The sequence below is a fragment of the Piliocolobus tephrosceles genome, chromosome 12 (genome assembly GCF_002776525.5).
Source record: "Piliocolobus tephrosceles isolate RC106 chromosome 12, ASM277652v3, whole genome shotgun sequence".
NCBI classification, from domain to species: domain Eukaryota; kingdom Metazoa; phylum Chordata; class Mammalia; order Primates; family Cercopithecidae; genus Piliocolobus; species Piliocolobus tephrosceles.
In genome coordinates, this window is record NC_045445.1 from 111,969,113 (window position 1) to 111,993,757 (window position 24,645).

Here is a 24,645-nt window from a genome sequence, read left to right on the forward strand (position 1 = left end):
GGGATTGCATTGGGGAGTTATACATGATATAAATGATGAATTGATGGGTGCTGACGAGTTGATGGGTGCAGCACACCAACATGGCACAGGTATACATATGTAAAAAACCTGCATGTTATGCACATGTACCCTAGAACTTAAAGTATAAAAAAAAAAAAAAATAGCCAACATGTACAAAACTGACTTGACCACATTCTTTTCATAGAGCATATAATACAGAAATCAGACAAGTAATATGGCATGGAACTATGGACACTTCACTCATCTATATTACTATTAAAAATATATTAAAACAGAAAAAACAGACATACAGTTGGTAGTAGCAAGAGCTTACATTTTAATAAAAATATTTCTGGGGAAATAGAGCAATTTGTGTTACTTCATCAGGGAACAATGGTAATATTTATGAAATCCCTATGCCAATGCCTACAGACACAAATGGTTACTGACAGATGAATTGTTCTAAAAAATACTCAGTATTACAGTAACAATGAGATGAAAAGCCCCTTTGATATTACGAGTTTCAATTCCATTATAAGATTTAAATAGTTACCTCAGGCATGTGTGATTTAAAATAGTTCTACTGGGTAAAAATCAGAATGAGTATTCCTGGTAATAAGAGGGTCGAAGATATGATGTGAATGTTAATGAAAATGTAAATGGGCTTGTACTATTTGTGGCCGTGCTTCCTGTTATAAGAAATACTGCGTTTGGTCATTTGGTTGTGGTGGTGTTCACCGGATGTCTTCATTTCTTTTTACAGCAGCATTAGAAATGTAATTTACATACTCTAAAATTCATCTTTTAAAGATGTACAAATCAGTGTTTTTTAAAAATATAATCACAGAGTTGGACAACCATCACCATTATCTAACTTCAGAAAATTTTCATCGTCCTTAAATGAAACCCTCTACCGCTTAACAGTCACTCTCCATTTGCAACTCCACTCCACCCCCAGCCCCTGAAAACAACTAATCTGTCTCTACAGATTTTCCTATGCTGGAAATTTCTCTTTTGGAAATTAGTAAGTACTCTGTGGATGAAACGTGGAGACCATGTGTACATCCCTATCCTCACTAGTCTTTCATATTTTGATACTGAATGGTATGATGACCACATACAATTCATTAAATAAGGTGCGAAAAGTCTCACAATTCATCTCTCTGTCATTAGCTAGTGAATAATTAATACTCTAATCACATATCACTAATTCTTTCCACATCATTAGTGAGGCTGAGAGATTTTATGCTTGTCTGACCAATTTTTAGGAATAAAACTTTGAAGCTTCATGTTAAATCTCAGTGACAACTGGTCTTGTATTTATAATATTTTAGCACTTTTCACTACAACACAAAATACTGTGATGGCATGTCAAACATATGTCAACATCATAAAAAATATTATGATATATTTATCATCTTTACTAAAGTTCTGCTCCCATCTATACTATTTCAAGGGAGATCTTACATTCCAAAAGCAATCTTATTGAGCATGATTTTAATTCACAGAGAAATTGGCAGAGCAAGAAAGCCTCCAGGTTTATAGAAACATGTCTCTCTAGTCTTACTACAGTTATCTGACTAAACTTTTTTCGCAAAGCAGCTAGAAAAAAAATTATATGTTGGTTAACACTGGCAGTAGCTATGAAGGGTTAAAAGAAGAGGTTAATGCTAACATTGCTTTTGATTAATGAACCATATTTCTATATATAGGTTTGAATAAAGTGAACAACAGGAGAAGGAGAGGAAAAGATGTTGGGTTGGTATTTTGAACATGCTTTAAATTGTGAAACCAATGACCACCCCCATCACCATAAAAAACAGGTGCTTACAGAATTCATATAGCATTTAGGTAAAGACTTAAAATCAATAGAATAAATTCAGATGACTATATTTCCATCAGGGAAACTTATTATACAAAACAAACTTCCTTGAGCAACCATTCTGATGTGTTTATCCATACCTATTCACATTTTTTCTCAATTTAAATAACTGTTAGCAAAATATTTCATATGTAACTTTATTCACCATGAATGGAAGGAGTCTGAGGCCCTCACCAGAAGCATATACTGTTTCCATGCTTTTTGTACACCCTGCAGAACCATGAGCCATATAAATCTCTATATAAATTACCTAACCTCAGGTGTTTCTTATAAAAACACAAACAGATTAAGACAATGTCCATGTATTTCTGTGTGTGTGTGTGTACATGTATATATACACAAAATATAATTTTTCTAAGTATAAACATATTTTAGAGGTGATTAATTTTACTTTTTGTCACAATTCCTTCCTGGAAACTTCATTTGAAACTGCATTAACACATGTTATATTTTCTCATAAAATCACTGAATTACAAATAAAACATATACTGATGTATATTAATTGAGGTTAACACAATTTAAAATTGTGAAAATAGACCCTAAAGAGAGATTTTGAGATTTCAAAAATGTTTTACCTGAACTACAGCATCATTTCCAGAGAAAAAAGGCATACTACCAATGAGATGTCTCATGTGAAAAGAATTAATATACACTTATAGAATTGCTAAATGAATATATATTTCTATATTTGAAGAATATCTATGGATCTCTCATGTGATCTGAAGAAGAATTATCTTCCTTTATCTTACTCTGCTGTGGTACAAATCAATGGAAGACATTCATATGTGAAACATACTTCCTTGGACTTAGGGGAATTTAGAACCTAAAGTCTATTTTAGGGCACGAAATTGGTTCTGCAGGGTGTACAAAAAGCATGAAAACAGTATATGCTTCTGGTGAGGGCCTCAGGCTCCTTCCATTCATGGTGGAAGGCAAAGGAGAGCCAGTGTGTACAGATCACATGGTGAGAGAGGAAGGAAGAGAGAGAGGAGTGAGGTGCCAGGCTCTTTTTAAGAATCAGCCCACGTAGGAACTATCCTGGGTACTAACAGAGCAAGAATTCAGTCATTACCTGAAGGACAGCACCTAGTCATTCATGAGGAAACCAACGCATGACCTTAACAACTCGCATTAGGCCCCATCTCCAATACTGGGGATAAAATTTCAACATAAGATTTGACAAGGCCAAACAAACCATATCCAAATCATAGCAAACATATTTGTGTGTATGCATAGATATACACATTATTAATATATAAACCTTATGTTTATGTTTTTATGAAGGCATATACATTTATTATATTCTAAAAATACACAGAAGGAATCTAAACCTTAATCAGAAAGAGATTAACATATTAAATAGCTGTGTCTTTACCTCGAAGAGTAGAACTGCTAAATATCATGCCTTGACCTGTAACGCAATAAGTACAGCAATGCCTTACAAAGAAAAATTATTTCTAATCATTAGCTGTTCTGCTGTTTGCATGCTTATATACTTGAAGGTTAATTTCACAGAACTTAGAGCATAGGCACTAGCTATTACATACACTATATGGTTTAATATTTGCAGCCTGGATGGAACCAAACACTAAAACTCTGACATGATGATACGAACTCACATAAAATAGTAAGATAATTTTCATTTTCGTTCCAAGAATAGTATAGTGCATTTTATTGACATTATAAGACAGGAATGACGTATCCAAACCATGCTTTTTACAGGCTCTTTTCCTTATATCTCTTAGGAGATTTCAGGATATATATCCATATATATGTGTGTGTATATATATTATTATATATATTTATTATGATATATTATATATGTTTATTATGATATATGCACATATACTTTTATTATTATATACAAATATACATATATTATGATATATGCATATATTTTTATTATGATATATATACACATATATACATATATATCATAATAAAAAAGGAATAGTTATACTTTGAAATGACTCCATTCTGATTTTTTTACAAACAAAGAATAACACAAAAACAAGGTCAGAACTGGCCTTAAAAGTTGAAGGACATCAACTCTGCATAATGGTGAAACTTCCTCTGATAGGAATACTTGTTAAAATTATTTTCCCAAATGTCTGGCCAATGGTCTGAAATCCTACTATGAAATATGTATTCTCATTAGTTAGAGCAGTACAATCCAAAAGAATATTTGTTGATTATAAATTAGTAGCTTGAAGATTAGGTATTAATATTTAAGCAAGGGCTCAGCTATTAGAGATCAACTAAGACATGATGAAATGAGCATAGGAAATTAGGAAGTTAGGTGACGATGTGACATCACTTTCAAAGGGAATATGATTGCATATGGGTGACTGCCTCAGCTGGGGACTCCAGGCAATAAGAAAATGGTTCAAAAGGGAAGGGCAAAAGAAATCATTTAGGAACTACAATATATTCAACACAGCATAAAATACTCTCTTATCTCATTGAATATTCCAGAGTTAGACGATCTCTTTTATAATGTTCCCACTGGATACAAGGGCAATAATAGAAAGACGTGTGAACTTAATAAAGTTCACATATTGTGTTGCATTGTTCCTTTCAAATGAGATGTCAATAAAATCCATCCAAAATATAACTCTGCATTATTAGTAACAGACTCGGAATGGTAAAACTACTGTTTCTGTAATCTATGAAAATGGTTCCCAATTTCTAGGCTGCAGACTCTTACAAAGCAGCTGAGGGTATACCTGCAAAACAGTAAGTTTGATAAATAATTTTTAAGACGTCTTTTAAAATGACTTTACATATGTCATTATATACTCTAAGAGGTAGTACAATTACATTTTACTTTAGAGTTTATCTGAATTTATAGTAATGTTTGGTGATATGTTTTCTCAAAAAACAGGTAATAAAATATAAGTATTTTCACGTAGAGTGGCTAGCAAATGGTTTGAGCTTGCAAAAGCATGCAGGAATTGAAAAGAATGAAATCACAGGTCTTCAGTTTGAATGTAGTATAAAATAAACCATGCTAATATTTCATTAATTTATGCAAGACTGAAATAAAAATCATTTAACGTTCATGGAAGTCAGGTATCACTTCAAACCTTAAAGGAGAATTCTGAAGTACTATTTGCATTTCAGCATGGAAGAATTAAATCCCACTTCCTGCCATTGATGCTTCTTTATGTAGACTTATCCAGTAGTAATAGGAAAGTGCCATGTCCAGCAAACTACTAGAAAAGATCATAAACATCCATGTTCTGGCTACAAACACTTAGGTTGGTTCTGTTGGAGACTGACTTTCACAATTACATAGAATATTATTAAGATTATGGGGTTAACATTTGCTTCCAGATTTAGCAATTGGGAAACAAAATGTTTACATTGTAATAAGCCTGAGGAAAACAGTTGCCAAGAGAATAACAGAGGGTGATGATGGGAGGAAAGAGAGGCGTTAAAAAAATTATAAAACATAATGAATTTGCATGCCCATTTCAATAAATTGACTTAGAAGGTTGGCAGTTTTACCAATCACTACAAGGTCTATATTTTTAGTAGAATATAGGGTATTTTTTAACAAATAAATGTTAATAAATATTCAATTACACAAAACAGAGTAAGCTGTAAAGATTGATTTGTGAAAGTGGAACACAAAATTGACATGCATATATGCTTTTTATTTTCTTTAATTTCACAGGGTTGTTGATGTTTGACTTGCTATCAATCACCATGTCCTAATATTTATTCCATCAAAATCACTTCTTTCCCATTCACAGTTTTATTTTCATTCTAACAACCACCACTCTAATTCTGCACATGTGTACAGCATCAACCTGGAAAAGCTTATTCATTGGTCTCTTTACTTCTACCCTTTGTCATAATTATCTTGCACATAAATATCTTACTCAATCTGTCTAGCCCCTTAAATGCAAAGACAAGCATACAGCATGTAAAAAAGACTGCAACTTGAGTGTATGTATGGATGGAGAAATTGACATCCTCATCTGTGATACATTTGAGCTACTGGAAAAAAAACCTACTTTAGACATCAGTGGGGATCCTACATGTATCATATTCAATACCTAATTGTCACAGGTTGAGTTTTCTAGAAGCAGACAGTTTGGAGTTTAAGAAGATTATTAGGGAGTAACACATGTAAGAAATGGAGATGGAACCAAATGAAGAACAGAATGAATTAGAACAGCTATGCCAGCCCAATGAGGACTTAGTCAACGAGGCTGGGAGCTCTGGATTGCCTTTCAAAGTTTCTGGTTATCAGGCTGAAATGTGTAGTCCTCTAAACATGCCTTAATCAGTTAAAAGATGCAGACTTGCCTGGTGGGGTGTCACCTTAGTCCAGGTGGCACTCTTCAGCTGAGAAAGATCCTGTAGGACCTGACAAAAGGAGGCAGGTAGCTGATAGCATTCCACATAGTTAAGCACCAAGTACTAACATGAAAAGACTTCTGGAAAGTTCAGTTCCACATATTTCAAACTAATCAACTCATTTTTATCCTAATTTCCAAATCATAAAAAATCTAACAGTTGTTGTGATCATCCATTATAGCAAGCTGTATCATTTGCTAACCCCACACACTTGGTGCTTTTGGTGTGTTTTAGGACAGAGAGATACACGCTGGTCAGTACACCATTTGAGCAGCCTTCCTTAAGTGAGGAGAGACTGAGTAGCCACTTGAGGATTTCATATCCTTGTAAGTCTGTGAAGCCCTTTGTAACACACAGCTTCTTCAGGCATTACTTGAAATTCTATTGACTATAAATATGAAATGCCCTTCTTTGTTCAATTTTGCTCATAGCCAATTCTTATTCATTAGTCAGCCCATGTTGTCTATGTCATGTATTACTCATTTTTTATACATATTGTTAGGATACCTAATTACCAAGAGGACGCATTATGGTTTTTAAAGTTATGTTTTCATCCAGTAGGAACCACCATAATGCAAATAGATGACACTTTTATTTTGAAAGTAAGAGCTTGAAAAGAAACTATCATCGGAGTGAGCAGACAACCTACAGAATGGGAGAAAAATTTTGCAAACTGTCCACCTGACAAAGTACTAATATCCAGAGTGTACAAGGAACTTAAACACATTTACAAGAAAAAAAAAAAACAACTCCATTAAAAAATGGGCAAAGGACATAAACAGACACTTCTCAAAAGAAGATATTCATGCGGCCAACAAACACGAAAAAAAAAGCTTGACATCACTGATCATTAGAGAAATGCAAATCAAAACTACAATGAGATACCATCTCAGTGTACCATACCAGTGAGAATGACGATTATTAAAAAGTCAAGAAACAACAGATGCTAGCAAGAGTGTGGAGAAAAAGGAGTACGTTTACACTGTTGGTGGAAATGTAAATTAGTTTAACCATTGTGGTGATTTCTAGAAGCAGAAATACCACTGACGTAGCAATCCCATTACTGGGCATATACCCAAAGGAATGTAAATTATTTTATTATAAAAACATATGCACATGTATGTTCACTGCAGCACTATTCACAATAGCAAAGACATGGAATCAACTCAAATGCCCATCAACGATAGACTGGATAAAGAAAATGTGGTACATATACACCATGGAATACCATGCAGCCATAAAAAGGAAGGAGATCATGTCCTTTGCAGGGACATGGATGGAGCTGGAAGCCATTATGCTCAGCAAACTAATGCAAGAACAGAAAACCAAACAACAAACACATATTCTCACTTATAAGTGGGAACTGAACGATGGGAACACATGGACACATGCTGGAGAACAACGCACACTGGGGTCTGTCAGTGGGGAGCACGAGGAGGGAAAGCATCAGGAATAGCTAATGGATGCTGGGCTTAATACCTACCTGATGAGTTTATCTGTGCAGCAAACCACCATGGCACACATTTGTCTATGTAACAAACCTGCACATCCTGCACATGTACCCCTGAACTTAAAAATAAAAATTGAAGAAAATAAATAAATAAATAAACTGACCATGTCTACATAGTGTTAAATTAAAAAAAAATAAGAAAAAATAGTAAGAGCTTGAATAAGTTCTCTAATATTCTTTATAATAATATTCATCTTTAAATAACTTTCAAGCATTAAACTGATGAATTTTAAGCCTGCTGAAATTCTGAAAACAGTATTACAAAAGAATATTTTATATTGGTTTCTATCCGGTTGAAAAAACTAAAAATGTTCAGGATACAGGTAAAGGTTAAATAAATTGGCCGGGCGCGGTGGCTCAAGCCTGTAATCCCAGCACTTTGGGAGGCCGAGACGGGTGGATCACGAGGTCAGGAGATCGAGACCATCCTGGCTAACACGGTGAAACCCCGTCTCTACTAAAAATACAAAAAAACTAGCTGGGCGAGGTGGCGGGCGCCTGTAGTCTCAGCTACTCGGGAGGCTGAGGCAGGAGAATGGCGTAAACCCGGGAGGCGGAGCTTGCAGTGAGCTGAGATCCGGCCACTGCACTCCAGTCCTGGCGACAGAGCAAGACTCCGCCTCAAAAAATAAATAAATAAATAAATAAATAAATTTAAATAATTAAATTACATAAAATTAAGGACATGAAGAGAAAACAATTCAATACATTTAATAAAATGTTTAAATGAAGAATTGAAATAATAAAGTTGGTTTTAAGTTGAACAGAAATTTTTAAACAGAAAAAACATTTAATTTAATTGCACACATTAGTCTTTTCTTTTTAACTTGAAGAAAAGTAAATGCATTTTGATTCCTAATAACACCCTTTATAAGCATAAAGCACACATTTAAATATCACCTATCTAATATGAAATGTCCAAATTGCAGACAGCAACACTTATCAATAACTAATGGCTAGGTAATTTATTGAGTAATCAGTTCATATTTACAAATAGGTGAGAAACTGGGTAGCCACGGTGGGTCTGAGGAAGACGAGATGGAGAGGGCTGTACTAAGCGGTCCTAAGGTAGCAGTAGACTGCACGGGCATCTACCTTCTAGGAGTTCTCTGAAGAACAGCAATCAGGAAGGTGCTCACAACCAGTAAGGGAGATAAAGAGGACAGGACATTGGAATTTCCTTTAAAATGAAAAATCTCTAAGGAAGGCAGAGGTTCTCCAACCAACTTCACAGATTCCAAAGAGGATGAGGTTAGAGAAAAGAAAAAGAAGGATATTAGAAAAACTACATCTGGCCGGGCGCGGTGGCTCAAGCCTGTAATCCCAGCACTTTGGGAGGCCGAGACGGGCGGATCACGAGGTCAGGAGATCGAGACCATCCTGGCTAACACGGTGAAACCCCGTCTCTACTAAAAAAATACAAAAAACTAGCCGGGCGAGGTGGCGGCGCCTGTAGTCCCAGCTACTCGGGAGGCTGAGGCAGGAGAATGGCGGGAACCCGGGAGGCGGAGCTTGCAGTGAGCTGAGATCCGGCCACTGCACTCCAGCCTGGGCGACAGAGTGAGACTCCGTCTCAAAAAAAAAAAAAAAAAAAAAAAAAAAAAAAGAAAAACTACATCTGTGGTTAACTCTTTTATTCTGCTACCTGGTGTTAAAAGTACTATAATTTTAATAATCTGGGAAGATGTGGTAAATATTACCTTAACTGTTTCTCAGCTTTTGCATTTCTATGCAAATTTTAAACTCCACCATGTTGCTACAAGTAAATAATGAATAACTTCTAGTTATGAACATCGTATGTTTATAGTTTATTATGACATACCTGTATTATATTTTTTGTTAAATATAAATGAAACATTCTACCTTGTAATAGAGACTATGAATTGTTTGAACAGATTAACCATGAAAATAATGCTCTTTGTTGGATGAAGGTGCCATTACAAACAGCTTTTCACAGGGCTAGGACAAAGAATACAGAGCAGATGATTATATCAGAACACAGAGCGGTCTCATGTGAACTCTACTCCCTTTCTCACTGCTTGTTCTATCTACACATACAACACTAAGGAATGTGGACAAGTGTATGGTATTATGCATAACTCAGCTCCCAAACCATGACAAATAATGTTTTGAGGTAATATTACAATACTAACTTCAGTTATGAACAATTAAATGGATACTAAGATTTCCCATTGCCTGCCTTTTGTTGCCACGATGCTAAAATTTGAGATGGATCATTGTAAATGGTTTACACGAAGAGTAGAGTCTCCAAGAGATGAATATATCCTTAGTAATTCTTCTTACTCCATAAGGATAGCCTTGAGTACCTCAAAAGTAGCCTGTAGCTACCTGGTAGTATCCCTCAGAAGTACATGACTCACATTACTTGCTTATTATAAGCCTTAAGTTAAATATACATTCACATATATCTACATATTTATTTTAAATATCCAATATCAAATATTTCAAAAAAAGTACATAAAATGCAGGTATTAATTTACACTACAGTTCCTAAGGTGGCATTGCCAACTTGAGTGAATAAGTGCTTTCAAACTGATTTGACTCTGGATCTGATTCATTCTCTGCTAGTCTCCTTTATGTGATGCTGTTTCCTATCCATTCAAAAACGGGAAGGTATCTGAAAGAGGCATGCTAAATATACATTTTAAAGTACTAGCGACTGACCCAAAGGTGCCAAGTGCACTCTACACAAATGTCAAATTATGCACTCAGCAGAACAATACTTAGAATTACCTTCATTATTCCTGAATTCTTAATTGTATTGAATGCTTTCTAAAAGTAGTATAATTTCCATTTAAGTGATTGTCAATAAGAGTAAGTATAATAAGCTTTATTATGCAGCAAAAGTGGTTATAAACCCATAATATGGTTGATAAAATGCTACTGAATAGAGGAAAAGAGCTAATATAATTAACAGCTGTATATTCTCAATTTTAAACATCAGACCTGCCTATTTAAAAATACATTTCTCATCAGAAAAATGTTAAGTGCATTTGCAACAAAGTCTATGAGTTTTATCTCTAAAGTTTGAATGTAGTGATTAATTAAAACATCAATGAAAAATGTAAGAATTATAATTTTATTATTTAAAACACTTTTAAATGCATTAATTTATCTTTATGTGCAAAATTTTTATTGTGCCTGTTTTGAAGGCAGAGGATATATATAATCTAGTTCCTTAAATGTGGTAATTTGCAAAATTAAGCAAGAATGTGGTTAGTTATTTTTAAGAAAAGGTCAGTCATTCTACTATGCTATATCTCATTCATGATTAGGAAAACAATTGATTTTTATTGGTTTTGAGTGGACAACTAAATCAGGTACTTTCCAGGAGTTTGCGTGCCAATAAATTCATAGAGCAGACACTTCAGTATCAGCTTTGCTGTTAATGACACTGTATTAGTCCATTTTCATACTGTATGAAGAAATACCCAAGGCTGGGTAATGTATAAAGAAAAAGAGGTTTAATGGACTCACAGTTCCACCTGGCTGGGGAGGCCTCACCATAATGGTGGAAGGCAAAAGAGAAGCAAAACACATCTTACATGGCAGCAGGCAAGAGAGTGTGTGCAGGAGAACTGCCCTTTATAAAACCATCAGATCCTGTGAGACTCATTAACTATCATGAGAACAGCAAGGAAAAACTCACTCCCATGATTCAATTACCTCTGACTGGGTCCCTCCCATGACATATGGGGATTATGGGAGCTACAATTTAAGATGAGATTTGGGTAGGGACACAGCCAAACCACATCATTCCACCCACGGCCCCTCCCAAATTTTATGTCCTCACATTTTAAAACCAATCATGCCTTCCCACCAGTCCCCCAAAGTCTTCACTCATTTCAGCATTAACTCAAAATTCCACAGTCCAAAGTTTCATCTGATATAAGGCAAGTCCCTTCCACCTCTTAGCTTGTAAAATCAGAAACAAGTCAATTACTTCCTAGATATAATGGGGGACAGGTATTGGGTAAATACAGCCATTCCAAATGGGAGATATTGGCCAAAACAAAGGGGCTACAGGCCTCATACAAGTCCAAAATCCAGCAGGGCAGGCAAATCTTAAAGCTCCAAAATGATCTCCTTTGACTCCATGTCTCACATTCAGGTCACATTGATGCAAGAGATGGGTTCCCATGGTCTTGGGCAGCTCCACCTCTGTGGCACTGCAGGTTACAGCCCCCCTTCTGGCTGCTTTCACAGGCTGGCATTGAGGATCTGCAACTTTTCCAGGTGCATGGTGCAAGCTGTCAGTGGATTTAGGGGCTGGAGGATGATGGATCTGGGGTCTGGAAGACGGTGGGCCTCTTCTCACAGCTCTCCTAGGCAGTGCCCCAGTGGTGACTCTGTGTGGGTGCTCTGACCCCACATTTCCCTTCCACACTGTCCTAGCAGAGGTTCTCCATAACGGCTCCACCCTACAGCAAACTTATCCCTGGACATCCAGGTGATTCCCTACATCCTCTGAAATCTAGGGGGAGGTTCCCAAACCTCGACTCTTGACTTCTGTGCACCTGTAGGCTCAATACCACATGGAAGCTGCCAAGGCTTGCATCCTCTGGAGCCATGGCCTGAGCTATACCTTGACCCTTTTTAGCCACAACTGGGGCAGCTGGGACACAGGGCACCTTGTCCCTAGGTTGCACACAGCAGGGGGACCCTGGACCTGGCTCAGGAAACCATTTTTCCCTCTTAGGCATCCAGGCCTGTGATGGGAGGGGCTGCTGTGAAGATCTCTGACATGCTCTGGAGACATTTTCCCCATTGTCTTGGTGATCAGCATTTGGCTCCTTGTTAGTTATGCAAATTTCTGCTGCTGACATGAACTTCTCTCTGGAAAATGGGTTTTTCTTTTCTACTGCATTATCAGGCTGCAAATTTTTCAAACTTTTATTCTCTGCTTCCTCTTGAACACTTTGCCACTTGGAAATTTCTTCTGCCAGATACCCTAAATCGTCTCTGTCAAGTTTAAAGTTTCACAGATCTCTAGCACAGGGGCAAAATCCCACCAGTCCCTTTGCATAGCAAGAGGGACCTTTATTCCAGCCCCCAATAAGTTTCTTATCTCCATCTGAGACCACCTCAGCCTGAACTTTGTTGTCCATATCACAATTAGCATTTTGGTCAACGCTATTCAACAAGTCTCTAGAAAGTTCCAAATTTTCCTATATCTTCCTGTCTTCTGAGCCCTCCAAGCCTCTAGGACGTTCCAACTTTTCACACATTTTTCTATCTTCTTCTGAGCCCTCCAAACTGTTTCAACCTCTGCCTGTTAGCCAGTTCCAATGTTGCTTCCACCTTTTTGGCTATCTTTACAGCAGTGACCCACTCTCTGTGGTACCAATTTACTGTATTAGTTCATTTTCATACTGCTCTGAAGAAATACCAAGATGCGGCAATTTATGAAGAAAAAGAGGTTTAATGGACTCACAGTTCCACATGGCTGGGGAGGCCTCGCAATCATGGCAGAAAGTGAAGGAGAAGCAAAGGCACATCTCACATGGTGTCAGGCAAGAGAGAGTGTGCAGGGGAACTTCCCTTTATAAAACCATCAGATCTCGTGAGACTTATTCACTATCACAAGAACAGCACAGGACCATCCACCTCCATTACTCAATTACCTCCTACTGGGTCCCTCCCGTGACACATGGGGATTATAAGAGCTACAATTCAAGATGAAATTTAGGTAGGGACACAGCCAAACTGTATGAGACACTGACACTTCTGAACACTGGCCAAGAACAAATGTGCAGGTCCACTGCTCCTGATGTCATTGGAACCACAACAACTACATTCTTTGAATACACAGTCACGTTTCATATTTGTTTGATTTTATGCTATAACCATGGAGACAATTCATGAGATCTTGCCTCATTCATTAATATATTGAGCAAAATAAATAAATAATGTCTCAGTACTTATTGAGTAGACTGTAATCCTATCATTACTATATGGGGAACACAGAAGTTTCACTAATATGTGTGTGTGTGTGGGTGAGGGAGAGAGAGAAATACATGCAGAAGAGTAGGAAAGAAAGAAAACATCTCTTATCCTTTGGAAAATCTATATATGACATATAGTAGTGTAACCCTTAAAAGTATATGCTTATTATAAAAATTTCTATATAATTATTTATAGTCTAAATGGTATTTAAAATAAGGTGACTAAGTGGAAAATCTTTGGAAACCAAAATATGGTTTCTATTCTTGGCTCCCCCATTTAATGTTTGAGTGAGTTTGGACAAATTACGTCACACTATGAGCCTTAGATTCCTCTTCTGTAAAACAGAGATGATAATCTAGAAACAAAAAACAAACAAACAAAAAAAAACAAACCCACTTCTCAGGACTACTGTGTGGATTCCATGAGATCTAGCCTATGAGTAGTACCTGACTTGTATTAATTAATAGCTGTAGACCTTATGCTTCCTGTATTTATTCAAGCCTTGATATCCATAACATCACACTCTTCTGGTTTTCACCCTATTTCTCACTCATGGTTACCAAAGCAGAGCATGGATGACTTTCACAATCTGTTCCTGCTGCCTTTTCAGTTTCATCTCCCATCTGTCTTGCCAGAATTCACCAAACCATAACACCAAAAATGCCATTAAAATATGGGTTGCTTTAGCCTCCATACCTCATGCTCCATTTTACTGTTTATAGTACTCCTTGTTCACATCACCGTTTCTCACATAGATATATATTTAGGTTGGTGCAAAAATAATTGCAGTTTTTCTGACATTGAAAATAATGGCAAAAACTGCAATTGCTTTTGCACCAATTGAATAAAACTTTTATCCCCAGACTTTTTGGAGAATTTGGGTAGGACGCAAGTAGGGTGTACAATCTCTGAGCTGCGAGCCCATTATTGTGGACAGGAAAGCAGACAGATTAGCAGAAATTATTCCTGCTATTATTCATAGATTTCCAGCTGGTTGAGCCAATCCAAATGTGACAAAATCTAAAGAAAACAAAATTAAAAGCCAAGTATGTTAGCCCCCAAGAGAAGCCACATTATGAAAGTATCTTGCAAAGTAAAAGAAAGCAAGAAAATCAAGAAATCAGTGTCATATTTTTAGTAAGGACCATGGGCTTCAATATGAACAAACCAGATGCAAATAAAGGCTTCAACATAGGGCAAAAAACCTACCACACTGAAATCCATCAAGAATTTGCCCCCTTTCTTTCCCTAAATCTTGGGCAGAGTACACACATGGTTTGCCTACAAAAAAATATATGCTAATTGATTACCAATAATAAATGAGTATAATTTATTTCATAGAAATTCTAAAGTGAAAAGGAAGCTTTTGAGGAATTCCTTTCTGGAATACCTGATTTATCTCAATGAGATCAGAAATGGGACGCCTAAAGAGAGAAAGGCAAGGACAGCATTGGAGAGCAGAGAAGAGTTAGAGGATCTGATCGTATTCACTATAGAAAACCAGATAAGGAGTTAACCAGTCACCAGTAAAAGGATTTGCCAGTATTAAGGCTCTTGGGAATGCTTAGGGTCGTAGTGCCTTGTTTATCTGGGTGTACAGAAAAGTCTTTTGTTGCTTATCTATGATTTGCATAGTTTCTAAATTAGTTCCAATAGCTCTAATTTATCGCAAACCTGCTGAGGAATTAAAAGGGGTTTTGTGAAATATGATGTATTAAGAAGAAGATATTTCTATGTATTAAGAAGAGAGATGTTCCTCTCCTAATTCCAAACACATGAATCAGTCCTTTGACTACAAATATACAAATAACGCCTCTACATGTTAATAAATGAGCACATAAAGAACATACTCTGACACTAATTTTACTTTTCATTATAAGCCTTTTAAACAAACTTTATAGCTCTACACTTCAACCTCTTGCCATTTAGTTAGTCAAGTTATTTCAGGATATGATGTAAAAATGCTACTTCTGGTCCTACAAGAGAAGACATCCAGAAATATTTCACCAAGGTGTATTTGAAATCTCCTGGGGCGGGGCGCGGTGGCTCAAGCCTGTAATCCCAGCACTTTGGGAGGCCGAGACGGGCGGATCACGAGGTCAGGAGATCGAGACCATCCTGGCTAACACGGTGAAACCCCGTCTCTACTAAAAAATATAAAAAATCTAGCCGGGCGAGGTGGTGGGCGCCTGTAGTCCCAGCTACTCCAGAGGCTGAGGCAGGAGAATGGCGTAAACCCGGAAGGCAGAGCTTGTAGTGAGCTGAGATCTGGCCACTGCACTCCAGCCTGAGCGACAGAGCGAGACGGAGTAACAAAGCTATATTGCAGGGAAATCATTATGTTGATATTTCTCACTTTCAACTTTCAGTTGACACTTATTTAGCATTTCCTTTGGGTTATTTCCTGTCCAGTTGCTCAATAATTACTAACTCACTGTACTTTTCATGATGACAGATGGGACAGGTTCTTCTATTAGCTCCATTTCACAGATGAGGAAACTGAGCTTCTCAAAAGTAATGTTAACAAAGCCTGGATTTGACCCCAAGCAGTCTAGCTCCAGAGTCTAAATTGGTAGCCACTATTATGCTGCTTTTTGTGAGAGCACACTTACATTTGGAACTTTAGAAATAATCTTAATGTCTAAGGTATTAGATATTAGATCCCTCTCTTTTTAACATTTTACCATGGTGTAAAATATAAATACATTATTCTTTAATGTCAGATACAAAATAACCTACATTTAGATATCTTACCAGTTTTTTCTGTCATCACAGAAAAGAAGATCGGTAAAAAATGACACAGGTTTAGATGACTTGAAACTGAGGTGGCAAGTGAGCTTATTATTAATTCCACTGTGAGAGCCTGGGATGACTCTGCCTTTTGGAAATTTCACGGAAAGAGGGTGAATCTCCTCGCCATCAAGAAGCCTTACTGTGGGAATCTGGACACATACAGTTGAATTTCTGCTTAAAATTAAAAAAAAAGTTTCATTAGCTCAAAATACCTGCAAGTAACTGGCTTTAAATGTATATTTCATTTTTTTTGAATCCTCAAGAAAATTAAAATAAGAAATATTTGTAATCATGTGCCTAATTACTAAAGATATCTTTGTATCATCTCTTATTTTCTGATCACAATATAAGATGGATGATAACTAAGAACCACTTGAGATGATCAAATGTTCCTTTTGTTCTATAAGGATTAAAAAGGCATGTGACACCTGATTAAACACAGTATTTCTTAATCAGCATCATGATATAAATTACTGTTTTTAAATGTATTCTGATGAAGATTTACCAAAAGTTATCACTTTAATAGCTACAAATTTAATGCATATAGACTAAATAATATTAACAGATGCATATACATGTAGGTAGATATTTGAAAATTTGGATACCATTAAGTGCATATATACATATACTATGAATGTTTTTCAATCACTACCATTCAAAAATTCCACTTAATGTTGACATACTTAATTATAAATTTATAATTTTTATAGCCAATCCAAGGTGTTTATTTTTAATAATATGTATTAATAGCATTCACTTTAAAATTGAATTACTACTTATTATTTTTAGTGATCAATAAATATTTAATCATATTACTTTGTTTACTTACATATGTAAGAACTTACATATCTATGGAAGATAAGAGGTATCATCAAATGGGAATTATATATCCTTGCTATTTTCATCAGTGTGAGAATTATTTAGCTAATAATAAAAAAAAAGATCTAAAATTGTATTAGTTAAACCTATATACCACCTTGGATAAAAACATGGAAAGTAATTTATAAATCCAGTCTGAAAATAATTCAGGTGTTACTTAGCTAATTAACTCATCTTTGGATAAGTGATTAATGCTGTTGATTCTATTACATATGCATAACCTGGACACTGCATTACATTATTTCTTCAGTACCTCTCATATTCATTTCATTATACCATATTTAGCAAGACTCAACTTTTGAGTTGAAGTAGCTTTTAAATTGATACCTTTGTACATTAATTCCAAAGTTGAAAAATTAAGAAATTAATTCATATATTAGAAAATGATTATTGACTTAAAACCACTTTCTAGCACAATTTAATTGAAGCCACTACTATTTCCTGTTTAAACAACAAAGGTTAGTGCCTATTTATAAGATAAGGTCTTAAAGGAACCGCAAATCCCAAAGTTTTGATGATGTTGAATATTACCTAACAAAGTAAATGACATTTTGAGCCAGCCCCATGGAATCAGTAAGTACTCAGTCCTGGCAGCATTCATCACCTGTTAACTGAAGAGCCCCCTTGAACCCTGAATAACCAGCAGCAATACCCAGGTACTACATTGAGGGCCTTGGGTGACCCTCTGAGAATTGCTGGCTTCAGGTAAGGTTCAGCACATTACCAGCTGTGGTGGCTATGGAGCAAAACCTTCTGCTTGTGAAAAGCAGAAGAAAAATTAAAGGAGACTTTGTCTTGCACCTGAGGTACCAGCAAAGCCACAGCACAGTAGAACACCAAGTTGACAAATTTCATTACCCCTTCATGACAAAAACCCTCAAAACACTGGGGACAGGAGAAACATACCTCAGCAGGATAAAAGTGATGTAGGACAGACCAACAGCTAATATCACATAGAATGGAGAAAAACTGAAAAATGTCTTCTAAGATTTAGAACACAACAAGGATGCTCACTTTCACTACTCTCATTCAACATAGTAATGGAATTTCTAGACAGAGCAATCAGACAAGAGAAAGATATAAAGGGCATCCAAATTTGAAATGAAGAAGTACAATATCCTTGTTTGTAGATTATTTGAACTTATATTTGAAAAAGATTCTGCAAGAAAACTATTAGAACTGATCAACTCAGTAAAGTTGCAGGGTACAAAGTAAACATAAAAAATCAGTAGCATTTCTATATGCCAACAGATAACAAACTGAAAAAGAAATAAAAAATAATAGAATTGCTACCAAGGTAGTGGGGCATTACTATAAGATACTTGAGAATGTGGAACTGACTTTGGAACTGGGCAACTGGCAGAGTTTAAAATAGTTTGGAGGGCTCAGAAGAAGACAGGAAGATGAGTGAAAATTTGGAACTTTCTAGAGTCTTGTTGAATGGTTTTGACCAAAATGATGATAGTGATCTGGACAAGGAAGTCCAGGCTGAAGTGGTCTCAGATAGAGGTGAGGAACTTATTGGGAACTGGAGTAAAGATCACTTGTGCTATGCTTTAGCAAAGAGACTGGTGTGATGTCGCCCTTGCCCTAGAGATCTGTGGAAATTTGAATTTGACGCAGATGATTTAGGGTATCTGGTGGAATAAATTTCTAAGCAGCAAAGAATTTAAGTTTTAACCAGGCTTATTCTGAAAGCATTCAGTTGTATGCATACACAAAGATGGTTTAAAATTGGAACTAATGTTTCAAAGGGAATCAGAGCATACAGGTTTGGAAAATTTGCAGCCTGACCATGTGGTAGAAAAGAAGATAGCATTTTTCTGAAGAGAGATTCAAGCCAGCTGCCAACATTTGCATAAATAATGAGGAGCCAAGACAATGGGGAAAATGTCTCCAGGACATGTCATAGATCTTCATAACAGCCCCTCCCATCACAGGCCCAGAGGCCTAAGAGGGAAAAATGGCTTTTTGGGCTGGGTTCAGAGCCCTGTTGCTCTGTGAAGCTTCAGGGCTTCGTACCCTGTGTCCCAGCTGCTCCAGCTCTAGCTGTGGCTAAAAGGGGCCAAGGTACAGCTCAGGTCGTTGCTTCAGAAGATGCAAACCCCAAGCCTTGGTGGCTTCCACATCGTATTGGGCCTGCAGGTGCACAGAAGACAAGAGTTGAGCTTTGGGAACCTCTGCTCAGAGGATGTATGGAAACACCTGGATATCCAGGTTGAAGTCTGTTACGGGGCACAGCCCTCATGGAGAACCTCTGCTAGAGCAGTGCAGAAGGGAAATGTAGGGTTGTATATGCCACACAGAGTCTCTACTGGGACACTGCCTAGTTGAGCTATGAGAAGAGGGCCACCATCCTGCAGACCCCAGAAAAGTAGATCCACCGACAACTTGCACCATGTGCCTTGAAAAGTTGCACGCACTCAACATCAGCCTGTGAAGGCAGCCACAACAGCTATACCCTCCAGACTCATAGGGGCAGAGCTGCCCAAGGGCTTGGGATCTCACCCCTTGCATCAGCATGCCTTGGATGTGAGACATAGAGTCAAAGGAGATCATTTTGGAGCTTTAAGATTTAATGACTGCCCTGCCAGGTTTCAGACTTGCATGGGGCCTGTGGCCCCTTTGTTTTGTCCAATTTCTCCTATTTGGAATCGAGACATTTACCCAGTGCTTGTACCCTCATTGTATCTTAAAAGTGACTATGTTGTTTTACATTTTACAGGCTCATATGTGGAAGGGACTTGCCTTGTCTCAGATGAGACTTTGGACTTGGACTTTTGAGTTTATGCTGGAATGAGTTAAGACTTTGGGAGACTGTTGGGAAGACATGATGGGTTTTGAAATGTTAAAAGGACATGAGACTTAAATGTTTTTAATTACTTATTTGTTTGTAATACAAATATATATTTGTATATATTAATACTTAAATGTTTTTAATACTTAGATTCTACATTTGGCCTTTCATAGTTAAGCTTTTAAAACATTTGTAATGAATTTTTGTGAATTGTGTTAAGCAGAGATACAATTTGGAATATTTCATACAGGTATTCAATCATTCCATCATTTACTGAATAATAACTTTTATCTCCAAAGAACTTCAATAACATCTTCATCATAAATCCAGTAACTATTCATCTATGAAACTTTTTTGAGGCTATTTTATTCCTTGGTCAATTTATCTACCCCTGTACCACTATGATATTGGTTTAGTCTTGTTGTTCCCTATAGCAAGCACTTCCCATCTTCTTCTTCTTCCTCTTGGGGAAATTAGCTATTCTTGATCCTTGACTCTTCCATATAAAACTAAAATTTTACTTTTCAATCTCTATGAAAACTTTAGTTGATTTTTTATTGAAGTCACATGAAATATGTAAATTTATCTGTGGAAAACTTTTTTTACAGCATTGAACATTCTAATCCATGAATACTGATGTATTTATTTGAGTTTATTATTTATTTATTTAAATACAGATGTATTTAACTTGAGTTTTATAATTTTCTTTATACAGTTCCATACAGTTCATTCGTATCTTTATCTATTATCTTTATCTCTTATCTATTATCTTTTAATCTATTATCTATTTATCTATTATATTTTAATTTTTTGATGCTATTATAAGTAGTAATTTAAAGTTATGTGCTCTATATATTGTATGCTGAAATTATATTGAATTTTAAATATTTAAGTTACATTTGCCTATTCTGATAAGTGATCTTCCTAGTTTTAAAAAATCTCCTTGTAGATTCTTTGAATTTTCTATATGAAAAAATAATCTAACATACAGATAATGACAGTTTTGAGTTTTATTTCCTAATCCTCACACATTTTGTTTTTCTTATCCCCCTGCCATATGCTAGGTTCTCTATTAAAATGCTTTAGGGAAGCAGTGATAATAAGCATGGTTCACGTTTCCGTTGTTAAAAGGTAATTCATGTATATTCCAGTTTCAATAATGATATTTGCTCTAGGCTTATGATAAGAACATTGAACAATTAAAGAATATCTATTTTATTACTGTTTGTTGAGAGTTTTTCCATGAATGATTTAAAAATTGTATCAAATGCCTTTATTCTCAATGTATGAAAATGATCATATCATTATTCTCTTTAACAACATTTTAGATTTTTTGATGATAGACAAGCCTTGAAATACTGGAATACAAACAAGTTGGTCATGATCTATCTTACATACACGTTGTTTGATTCTTTTTTTTTTTTTTTGAGATGGAGTCTTGCTCTGTTGCCCAGGCTGGAGTGCAGTGGTGCAATCTTGGCTCACTGCAACCTCTGCCTCCCGGGTTCAAGCGATTCTCCTGCCTCAGCCTCCCAGGTAGCTGGGATTACAGGCATGTGCCACCACGCCTGGCTAATTATTTTTAATATTTTTACTAGAGACGGGGTTTCACCATGTTAGCCAAAATGGTCTCCATCTCGTGACCTCGTGATCCGCCCGCCTTGGCCTCCCAAAGTATTCACAGATTCTTTAAGGATAATTATATGTATGTTCTCATAACACAGTTCCGCCAATAATTCAGCTTTCCTATACTGTCATTTCCTGATTTCATAAAAGAAATTTCTGAGATCATAAAACAAATTAGGGCACATTATTATTATTCTATAGTTTGATAAATCTCTTTCCTGAAAGTTCAGTAAAACTTGACTATAAAATCATCAGAGGATGTTTTCTTGTGAAGTTTCAAGTATTAACCCAAAGGCTTTCTACTTATTCCAAGTATATTTTTAGTAAATTATATACTTCTACAACTTTCATATTTAATTTAAGTTTTCACATGTATTGGAATAGACCTCTTTATAGTATTTTGATTATCTCATTTTTTCTTTGGATTTATGGTTATGCTTCCTTATTTCTAATATTATTTAACTGTCCCTTCTCTGTTTTGTTCCTTGTCAACCTCACTGTATTAGTACCCATTGTATTCCTCTTTCAAAGGAGAAACTTGGCTCCACTGAGTTTCTGTTTTGTATATATTTTTATACTCCTTTAATTTCTACTGTGTATAATTTTAGCTCACCTTCTACACTCCATAGGTTAGTCTAAGAGACTATTATTTGTAATCTTACTTATAAAGTTGGATGTTTAAAATTTCCAATCTTTTTTCTTTCCTAATATCAGTATTTAAGGTTATATATTTCCAAGCATGGATAATTTTACTGTACTTTATTAAGGCTTTTTCTTCAGTCACTGAAATTTTGATGTTTATTTAATAAAACAGATAAAGTAAACAATGGTGCCAGCCTAATTCTTTATCTAAAGAAAGTAGCAAAAGTCCCAGTAGCTGTTTTAAATTTAGTTTTCAGCTCTAATGTCCAGATGATGTTTATAGTACTTGATTGTCTTATACACTCATGATTCTTAGTGAATGCTTTCAAGATTTGGAATCTAGTATTTTAATTATTATTTATTTGTGAAATTCAGTATAATTCCTTCTTTTACTCTGTAGAATTTTTTTTTAACATTTTCTAACTCATGGTGGATTTCGTTGTCTTTTCTTTATTGACTTTTAGTTAATTATATTTATTTTTGGAGAACATAGTCTATATTATGTCAACCTTTTAAACATTTTGGAGACATGAATTGTAACTATAGAATCATACATTGTCAATTTCTATAAATGTCTCATGATTCATTTAAAAATGTGTATTCTCTAATTGTAAGGTGCAATTTATACATGTTAAATGAATGAAGCTTGTTACAAATACTGTTCAAATATCTTGTCTCTGGACTCATCAACACTTCTGATACATGTTTTAACATCCCAGAGTTATGAAGGACTAGTCAAATTTTCCCAATTTTCATTTGGAGGTTACACATTTTAAGACTATTTTAATTATGCACAGAACTTTAGAATTCTGTTGGCTTTCAGGTGAATTTAATCTTTTATAATTATCTGATGACTTTTATATCTTAAAAACACACTTTACCTATAGAGGTTATTGCATTTGAAATTAATACTACTACCCAGCTTTATTTTGGTTATGCTGTTATATCTCTTCCTATCATTTCACTTTGGTGCTTCTCAGCTGAGGGTGATTTTGCTCCCCAGGAGATATGTAGCCATGTGTAGAGATATATATTTTTTGTAACATCATAGGGAGGAACACTATTGGGTAGAGGCTATGGATGTTGCTAAACACTCTACAATAAACAACATAGCCTATATATATATATATATATATATACACTTTCAACTGTAATTAAGTCTCTAATTAATTGACTTTGAATAAAGCAAGAGGGAGATTGTCATGGATGGGTCTGACATAATCAATTGAGATCACAAAAGAGGGTTTGAAAGTCAGAAGTAGAGAAATCTGAAAGATGGTATACTTTTGGCCTTGAATTAGTTGTACACCATGTTGTGAGGATGTGACCACATGCCTAGGACTTGAGGGTGGACTGAGTGTGTCCCTAGGCAAAAAAATGATGCTTTAGTTCTATAAAGACCATGAAATTAATTCTGTCAACAACTTGAAAGCTCGGAGGAAGACTGAGCTTCAAGTGAAAGTGCCACTCCAGCCAACACCTTGACTTCTGCTTATTGAGACACTCAGCAGAGGATGCAGCTAAGCCAGCTGGACTACTAAGTCAGAGAAACTGCAAGATAATAAACAAATTCATGTTGTTTGAGATATCAAATGCATGTTTTAAGGCACCACACTTGTGATAATTTTTCACATAGCACCAGAAAACTAACATACTGAATTTTTAGGCTTGCTTACTACTCCATGAAGAGAGACACAGCAAAAAAAAAAAAAAAAAAAAAAAAAAAAAAAATTACAAGAAAATTCAATGACTGTGAGATAATTAAGATTTTTTGTTTTTTGTTAAATTGTAATATACAGTTAAATATTTTAATAGTTCTTTTCAACTATAGACACAAGCCATTCTTATATAATTCTCATATAACACAGACACAAACAAAAAAGCACATAAAGAAAATGTGGTAAATTCACATTATTTACCTGAAATAGTTTTGAGGTAAAATGTTAATATCCATCATAGTTGTTACATCCAAAGGAACAGGAGTGAAAAATATAAATGGAGGGTCAAACAATAATTCTGGTGATTTTACTTCTCCAGTAAGACATAACATTTTATAGCAAACAGGAATATCATTCAAAAACATAGGAATATCTGCTGTGTATCTTCCAGGACAATCTAATGAAAAACAAAATTTTAAGGGTATTTTAAATCAGTTAAAACACAAAAAAATTTACATAGCTG

At 35.6% G+C, this 24,645-nt stretch overlaps 1 protein-coding gene across 1 annotated transcript in view; it reads right to left on the minus strand.

Annotated features, from left to right (window-relative positions):
* Positions 1-24,645, minus strand: part of CFAP47 (cilia and flagella associated protein 47) — a 409,569-nt gene that overhangs the window by 264,759 nt on the left and 120,165 nt on the right. Inside the window, 3 exon segments of the mRNA XM_031936608.1 lie at positions 15,118-15,151; positions 16,482-16,691; positions 24,384-24,579. Of these exon segments, the coding sequence (XP_031792468.1) occupies positions 15,118-15,151; positions 16,482-16,691; positions 24,384-24,579 (440 nt within the window).